The sequence below is a fragment of the Trachurus trachurus genome, assembly GCF_905171665.1.
Source record: "Trachurus trachurus genome assembly, chromosome: 1".
Classification (NCBI taxonomy): domain Eukaryota; kingdom Metazoa; phylum Chordata; class Actinopteri; order Carangiformes; family Carangidae; genus Trachurus; species Trachurus trachurus.
The window spans coordinates 29,473,075-29,482,279 of NC_139891.1; the positions used below are offsets into that span (position 1 = coordinate 29,473,075).

The window sequence follows — 9,205 nt, forward strand, 5'->3', positions numbered from 1 at the left end:
ATTTCTAATGAGCCTCATCCATACAGAAGCTGAACTGTAAAATAATATGTCATAGTTTTGTAGGGGATTATGTGTTAGCGAGACTAAACAACGAAAACCTATGAAGTCACTAGACCCAATCCAAGTAGCCTAGATCAATACACAAAATCATAATTTGTCATTTTTACACAAGAAGTTGACTAATTGAGTCTGTTGAAACAAAATTAAAATGTTGCTCAGTCTTCCATAATAGTAGCCTACATTGATTGTTTAGCATTTTAAAATGTTCAGATAAGTTGTGCTACATTAATAGTTGTTTAGCTATATCAGGTTAGAGGAAACTTAACTTAAACTTAAAACTGTTACTTTCTCTCTTTTGCTCTTATGCTTTGAACTGATACCAGTGTTGACTCTTTTTTCCCGTTTAATACTTACTTAATACTTGATACTTATAAGTTAGCATGCTAACCAGCTAGCCTCGGTCTGGCTGGATTATCACTTTCCGATAGCGAGTCAGTAAGATCCAGCCTGCCCAGATGGTAGCCTATAAATGCAACAATGGCTTAAGCTCCAATCATTAAGTAAAACAGCTGCTAATGTTGGCTAATAGCAAAACCCACAAATTAAATAATATTTAAATGTAACATATAGGCTAATGTTAAAATAAATGGTTGTATAGTAGCTAGATAATGAGTTTTTTTGGGGGCTCACAGCTTTGTTCCTCCAATTAGCCTCTAGGTTAATTTGGGTTAAACTTGAAACAAATGGCTGATGAGCTGTAAATCCTTAATCTACATCCTTAATCCTTCACCCTATCCTTAACAGGTTTCAATTTATTTGAAGATGTCAATTATTTAATAATTTCAGTTAAAAGAAACTGCAGAACTTCTTTGGTCCTTCATCAAAATCTTAATAGCTTGATTTTTTCTGTATCTTATTGTTCATATGCAAACATATTATCCTAGATCATCATGATAATTTGCTCATATCTGGACAATAGCTATTAAATTTAAACGCACTCCCTTCGTCAGTGCAGTATGATGTCACTCGATGGCGGACCAGACTTCAATGGGCTCGGTGCTGCAGCGCTGGAGGTGAACTCCCAGTACCAACACTATTATTATAGGCACATACGTAGCCTATCATCTATCCACCAGTGTTGCTCGCTCCAGTAGTTTGCAGCAGCAGGCTCGCTCGTGCCAGCCTCAGCCTCAGCCCCTCCCTCCCCGTGAGCCGCACGCGGACGCCGGTCGGTCGGTGCTCACTGCAGACAGTCCGCAGTCAGTCAGTCCACCGGCAGTCCGCAGTCTCCATCACATCCTCCCCGCTCCTCCCCTGGCAGGTGGAAAAGACACACAAGCGGGGCCGGGACAAGATTAGATATGTGAGTATATTGCTATATTATATTTTACATTTTATCTAGATATTATGCAGGGAAATCCAGAAATGTTTGATGGTTATTGGGGTTTTTTTGGTCGACTTTTCTGCGGCGTCATGCACAGGTGAAGTTGATTTTTTTTTTCTGAGTCAGTGTTAATCGGTGATACGTGCATGGAAATTTAAGCTTTTTCCTCTCAGCATGAATAAACAGGCTGCTGCTACACCGGTGCAGAAATACAAATAGGTTTGAAACAGGACTGTTGGTGTTTGGCTGCATCATATTAAAGCATTTTATCCATTTTAATTAACCTTCATCTCCTTCTCAGTAGTCTAAACCTTTAATCTGGATTTCTTTCTCTCTTTTTTTCCTTCTTTTTTTTTCAATAAACCAGTCTAAAAGGTGTTGATGCTGATCAGGAGGTGTAATGAGCTATTGATTGCTTTTCCTCCATGACCTCGAAACGCCTTTGATTTTGAGAAGATGATGCAGCAGATCTCTCCCTCTCTCTCCCTCCGTCTCTCTCTCCTCTTTGCGGTGCATTAACAGCAGGGAAACGTGTCCCATTTCAAGGCTGCAGTGCACAGCAGATTGCAGCACAGAGCTGAGCTGAGAAAACCTTTAAAAATCCAAATTTACTCGCCAATTTTTTCCCCCTTTTTATCGTTTTTGTGCCATATAGCCTTCAGTGGCACAATGCAATAGGAAATGTATGTAGGCCTTTGTTTTGAAATAGGAATAACATTTAACTACTCCCTAATATCCACTCTGTTAGCTTGAATATTGTCTCATTTCTGATGCCAGTTATTTATTTCTAATGTAACTACAATAAGCAGAGTTTGAAATAATGATCTGTGATTTCTGTGTGTGTCCTTCCTCAGGGCTTTCATCTCAGCGTTTGCGATTTTGGCCCTAGTGGTTTCAGCTGAAGGGAGTGTTGGGTAAGATGATCATTTTTAATAGATAAATAGTACTAAAATGCCAAAAGTATGTGGACATCCTCCTAATATACATTGTCTAAACATGTAAACAGAGTGCATTGGTCATTAAATCAGAGGACTGGTGGTCCAGTTGGAGACCTAGCTCTCCTGCGATCGTTGGTGTTAATCTGCTGCTCTAACTGGACAGGACGGCTTTTAACCAGATCTTGGAACCTGGTTGCAGGAATTTCTCTCCCCATTCATCCACAAGAGGATTAGTGAGAATGATCCAGCACTAATACAGTTACCAGATGTTACTTTCAGCAAACAAGGCATTACATTGTCATGTGCCCCCCTCTCTGTATTTAAAAAGGGAGTTGCGGTGCCCTCTGACCACTGGGCGGAGCCTCGGGAAACAGGGACCTCCGCTTGTTGTTCCAAGGTCAAAGCTGTAAACAGAGCCGCCTGTTGTTGCTGCTGCTGCTGAATAATCTCCAAGTGTCAGAGAAACCACATCAGTGTATCATCTTCAGGGAGCATCTTCAAGTTCAGTCGTTTTCTGTGGGCTTTATTCTGATTCATAGCGATGCTGCTGGCCGGCCCACCACCCTGGTCCAGACTTTAAAGTATCTACAGCCAAATAGATTTTTGTGAATCACCATTCGTAGTCCCCAGAGGTGTTATCCTACTGACTTTAATGGCAGATATTAGCGCCACCAGCAGGTTGATATCCAGTGATTTATCTCAACATCCACTCGTTTGATTGGCACCAAATTTTGTATTGACATTCACAGTCCTCAGAGGATGTACCTTAACACTGTCTCATGACCTTTCCTCTACTGTCAAATTGACATTTTTGGAAAACTAGGTGATGAAATACTATAAAATTTGCTACAGGCCTCAGCATTCTCCTCAGCAATGAATTGCATCATGCCATTTTTTTTTTTTTTTACCAATTGATACTTTCAAGTTTGAAAAGCCTTCTGGCTTGGTTTATCCCACATAAAACACTCACAGTACAACCCACAAGGAAGGAAAAAAGTAAATAAAACAGCACGCAGACAAGGAATATAAACAGAGAGAGAGAAAAAAAGCAATTTATAAAATTACCACAGTGGTACCTATACATTTTTCATTTACTGTGAGTCATTCATTCATTTGTAAGAATAGAACCGTACAGTTTACATGGTAGAAAGTAAGTAGGCTAGTTGAAAAAAGGGAATGAGAGTTAGTAGACTAACCAGCAACTAGCTCTATAAAGGATCGCCAAGCCTTGTGGAAACTCTCGTCTGAGCTTTTCCAATGCAAGGTGTTGCGTAGCATCTCTCCTCCACATTGTGTAAGATGGTGAGTGGGTTTGCCTCTTTCCGGTTCAACAAAATCAGCCCAGTTGATACTTTCATCGACCACAGCTGTAATTTGTGTTTTATGATCATTCATTCATGTTTGCTAAACGATATACCGGATAAACATTACTTGGCATTATCATCATTATGGTTATTGGCTGTACCAGTACGGAGCTGCGTGCCTAGTTGTTTCCGTCATATTTTCTATTTGCATAAAAAGTCAAGATCCAGTTCGTCTCTAAATGTTTGGGCGGGTCTTCTGCAAATTTTCTCCACAAAAACCATCCAAAAAATTTCACTAAGGGTCGTCCACAGACTTTTTGGCCACATGTTGTTACTGAATAATAAAAACTCTGACTCCGGCATCACTCTGTCACAGACCGAGCACCAACAACAGCTTCTGCACCGAGTCAAAGGAGTGTCTGGAGTATGAGCTCGTCTGCAAAACAGATGAGTACGAGGTGAGCCAACCCAAAGTACATTACAGTCTACACACACATGGCCTGCTATATAATATATAATAATTATATATAGGCTATAATATATGTAATTGGTTTAAAGTTTTTGTGTTTTAATCTGTGCTTTTTTAATCTATGCTAATTGTCTGTGTCTTTTATCATTATTGTTGTACAGCACTTTGGTCAACGCTGTTGTTTTTAAAAGTGCTTTATAAATAAATTTGTATTGTATTTGTATATACTGTACCTCTCACACACTCTTCTCTTCTCTTTGCGGTCTGGATGCGTTCAGGTGCGACACTACAGCCCCACTCGCTGGGTGTCAACAGATGCCGAGGCCTATTTCATGGGCGTGGGAGCAGCCATGGCGTTCAGGAGGCTGTTCCAGTACATCACCGGCGCCAACGACAGAGGTGAGGAGAGAGACGTCAGCCTCAGGAGAGTGTGTTTGTTTTGTTTTTTATGTGTGTGTTATTCTGTGTGTGTGTGTGTCGACAGGCGTCCAGATGGAGATGACCGCCCCCGTCCTGGTGAAGATCCCAGAGGAAACCAAGATGTGGGAGCCGGCGATCTACACGCTGAACTTCCCGCTGCCGGCAGCCTACCAGGACAAACCTCCTGCTCCCACCAACGACAAGGTGAGAGTGGGAAAGATGATCTCTGTGTGTGTGTGTGTGTGTGTGTGTTAGAGCTGTGTGCCCTTGCTTATCATGGAAAGTCAAGTGCTATTATCTTCCTGTTATCTGTGTGTAATTTGATTAGTGGTTTCTGCTTTTAGATCAATGATGGACGGACAGGATTTAGTGCACTCAGCAGGACAGAATTAGACACTGCTGCATCATGAAGGTGTCAGAGCTTCCGCCCTGTGTCTGTCCGATGATTTCATTTTCATAATCTATAGTTTATAAACAGCTGTACATTTATGCATCTGAGCCGGAAAAGAAACGTCCTTCTTCTGTAATGATGCTAAGTGAGGACATGTATTTGCTCTGAGTTTCCTCCTGTTTGCTGATGTCATGTCTGTGTCCCTGCTGCAGCTGTATTTCACCGAGATGCCAGAGATGGACGTGTACGTGAGGAGCTACGGAGGCTGGATGCTGTCGGTGACCTCCAGGCTTCACGCCCACCTGCTGACCAAAGAGCTGGAGAGAGTCCGCGCTTCCTACAACCACAGCTACCACTATGGAGTCGGCTATGACAGGTATGACCTACTGTAACACTGCCTCATGTTCAGTTCTTCAGATTGTTGTACGTGTGATATTTGGAGGTCAGGTTGATTGACATAGAGGACCATGGCTCAACAACATGCAACCAAATCTAGGTGCACAAAGCACAAAACAACTCAGAGCCTCCTCATATTGAGGTATCAGCATCACCATGGTAACTGACTCACTTAAAAATCCTGCAACCATCAAAAATCAGCTTTTTGATGCAAGTCCAGATCTCTGTGCAGATTAAAAATGAATTACAGTTTTATATGATTAAAGAAAAAAAACAAGCACATCATTAAAGGGATAGTTCAACATTTAGGCAAATTGGCCCATTGCCATAATCCCTGTAGTTTTAGCAGTAGGTTCGTTACCTTTAATTGTCGGTGCAAGCTATTTTTAGAACGGCGGAGCAGAGCTGTGAGCTGCTCAGAGCTACGCTACGGAGGCTAATGGGATTTCTTGGTTTCTCTCATCAAACTCATCAAATACACAATCCAACAACTCCAAAACGCTCTGGTGGATAAGTTGTGACCTGCACATTCACCATGCTGTGAGATAATAACAGAACGTTACGAGACAGAGTTGTTTTAGAGGTAAATACAGAGACTGTTTGCTGAAAAACTGCCCCCAACGGGAACATGCATCAGCAGTTTTGCATGAATTTGCCTCTAAAACAACTCCTTCTGGTAACGTTCTGTTATTATCTCATAGCGTGGTGAATGTGCAGGTCACAACTTGTCCACCAGAGCGTTTTGGAGTTGTTGGATTGTGTATTTGATGAGTTTGATGAGGGAAACCAAGAAATCCCATGAGCCTCCGTAGCGTAGCTCTGAGCAGCTCACGGCTCTGCTCCGCCGTTCTAAAAACAGCTTGCACCGACAATTAAAGGTAACGAACCTACTGCTATGACTATAGGGGTTATGGCAATGGGCCAATTTGCCAAAATGTTGAACTATCCCTTTAACTTCTGTTGTCTTCATCTTTCTGACCCTTCCTCTGTGTGTGTGTGTCTAGTCCCTTGAAGCTGCTGAACAGACACAACGAGGTGTGGTATGTGGCCGAGGGAGAGCCGGTGTGCTCCGACCCACGGGAGCCGACGCCCGCGCACACGCCCAGGCCGAGTCTGACCGCCTCGCCCACAGACTCTCCGTCCGAGCCCCTCCCACACACGCTGTCCGACTCGCCCGCACTCACCCCCGCCAACCTGTCCTTGAACACAACATCCTTGAACACAACATCCATGAACACATCTACCAACTCCTCCAACTCCAACTCCACCTCCTCCTCCTCCTCTTCAGAGATGCCGCCGTCCGACACGCCCGCTGCTCTCCCCACGTCCGACGCTCCTCCTCCTTCTTCCAGCCCTTCTTCTTCTTCTTCTTCTTCGTCGTCCCACGTCCCCTCCGAGGCGGCGGTCAGCCTCCCCCCGACCTCCGCCCAGATCCTGCTGGACCTCACGACCAACTCCTCCGACCCCGTCTCCTCCGCGAGCCCGTCTCTGGAGCCCCAGTCCGACGCCGCCGTCGTCATCCCCTGGAACAGCACGGCCCACGTCGCCGTGGACACACAAGCCGACAGTAACCCCGTGGTGGAGCCAGAGGACGACGACGACGCTCACTAACGAGCCTCCATCTTTTCTTTGAGCAGCTTTATTAACATGGAAAACAGTTGGGAGGCGATGTGAGTGATGGACGGACACGCTGGTCTCTTCTTCCTTATCTCTCTCTATTCCTGTTGTGTGTTACACCGACTCCTCCTTTATGGCACTTAGTGTTTCACTCTATGTTCTTCTGTCACAGCTTCGCACCTGCAGCTTCCTGTTATCTGCAATCACACGCCTGTACACTTTGTCGTTCTGCGGTTATACCCATACAGCTGCATTTAGAGTTAAATAAGATCTGTGTATTAGTTAGAAAGTTAGCATTCAACGTTACTGTGTTAAATCTAAAAGGCAGAGAAAGAAGAGTTTCATACAAAGTGACTTAATACTGTAGGACTTCAGTGATAAATCAAATGCTGGGACTAACCACAGTCGGCCATTATATCAGAGGGAACTTTACTGTGTTCTGTCCACTCTTGTAAATGGACTTTGATGAGATTATTAATTATTATTATTGTTAATAAGCTTTTACTCTCGTTTAGCTTGTCGTCAGTTACTTTAATGATGTGTGGCCACATGTTAGTAAATCATAATAAACTCAGTGCGACCATTCATTGGCATCTTTGGGGCCCAACTTATACATGAGGACACGAGGAGCTCTGTTCAATATAGGAATAAAACTTAAAAATTATTAGAATAATTATTCTTTATCTTTGATCAGACCTCTCTTTTAAGTCATTTTTCAGGTTATTAAGAAATTTGGTCAAGACTACATTTTTGGGTTTCAAGAATTCGGTAACACTTTACAATAAGGGTCCCTTAATTAACACTAGTTAGTACATTATTAAGCATTAATTAACTGTTTACAGATATATTAACAATCATTATTATGTGTTACTTAGGATTAGGAAACACATTAATTAATGCAGCCTGTTAGTAAGCAGTTAATTAATGTTTACTACTCAAAGTTAGTTAATGAATTTAAAAGTTGAATAATGTAATTAGTTATCATTATGTATGCATTACTCAGCATTAATTAACACATTAGTTTATATATCAATGCTTAACTAACGTTAATTAAGGGACCCTTATTGTAAAGTGTTACCAAGAATTCAAATAATACATTTATTACAAATCATTTGACTATAATGACAGAAGAAATATTAATAACATATTGCCAGAATCACTTGTTAGATTCCCCTTCCAAAAATACAGAATATTCTTTTGCATCTTCAAATCAAAGTTTAGCCCACACAAATCAAATCTACACCTTAACGGCCCAAAGATCCCAGAGAATCACAGCTGAAATCAAACGGATGCAATAAGAGTTATATCAGTTAATCAATTCTCTCTATGCGTCTCTAAGCTACATACTGTATGTTCTGAGGAAGGTGCAATAAAAAACCCATAACAAACACTTAACTGGACTCATTGTGTTATTGGTGGCTTTAGTCTTGACTCATTGTGTTATTGGTGGCTTTAGTCTTGACTCATTTCAACAACACTGCGGTAGAAAGCAGCTCACCTTCACCTGCTCTGTAACCACACCTGTGCACCACAATTACCTTGTTGTACGTGATGCTTCTCAGTTTCTCTTGTAGTTCCTGTTTAAAGGATCAGCATATTTGTATAATCAGGGTTTTATATGACAGTGATGTACTTTGAGCTTCTTCTGCTGCCTCCAAGTGGCCAAATATGTGTAACTGCATCTACAATATTTAGTTTTCTACAACGCAATGAAAACAGTCACTGTGAAATTCTTTGAACTTAAAAAATGCACATGGCCACCTTTCACAGATCTAACGCAGATTCTTCAACAGTGGCTGCTAAATGTGCAGGAAGAGGCTCTCCTCTCTCTCTCTCTCTCTCTCATATATATATTTTCTCAGGAATGTCTGACAGACGAGTCCCAACCTGCTCTGAAGGAGGAGAGACAAATGAAGCAGACAGGTAGGATGAAGTGAACAATATAACCAAGAGACAGACAAGGAAAAAATGCAAAGAAACAAGCGAAACAGTTTAATCAGTGGAGTTTAATCCAGTCTGTTATTTCATACATGAATGCTGGTCTGAAAAACACCAATTTTTAAATTGTGTGCACTCCAGGGATCAGGTTCAATAGTATTTTATCGAATCCAAATCCATTATCGAATCATTTAAGGTAGTTTTGTGTGGTTGAGAATCGAGACGTTTTGGTTAAAAACGCACATTAACTTAATTTCTTTTCTTCACTAAAACCTAAACCAACCAAATTATAGATTTCTCTACAGATAAGAAACATGAAACATTACCACACGGCGGATTTGTTGTCGA

General features: G+C 41.9%; 1 protein-coding gene across 1 annotated transcript; it reads left to right on the forward strand.

Moving 5' to 3' along the window:
- Window positions 1-1,029: 1,029 nt before the first annotated feature.
- soul5l (heme-binding protein soul5, like) lies at window positions 1,030-6,913 on the forward strand (the record flags this gene model as incomplete). Its single annotated transcript, XM_083973016.1, has 7 exons — window positions 1,030-1,073; window positions 2,239-2,298; window positions 4,003-4,084; window positions 4,374-4,494; window positions 4,580-4,719; window positions 5,119-5,282; window positions 6,307-6,913. The coding sequence occupies 7 exons, from the start codon at window positions 1,030-1,032 to the stop codon at window positions 6,911-6,913; spliced, it is 1,218 nt and encodes a 405-aa protein (XP_083829142.1).
- Between the last annotated feature and the right edge of the window lie 2,292 nt (window positions 6,914-9,205).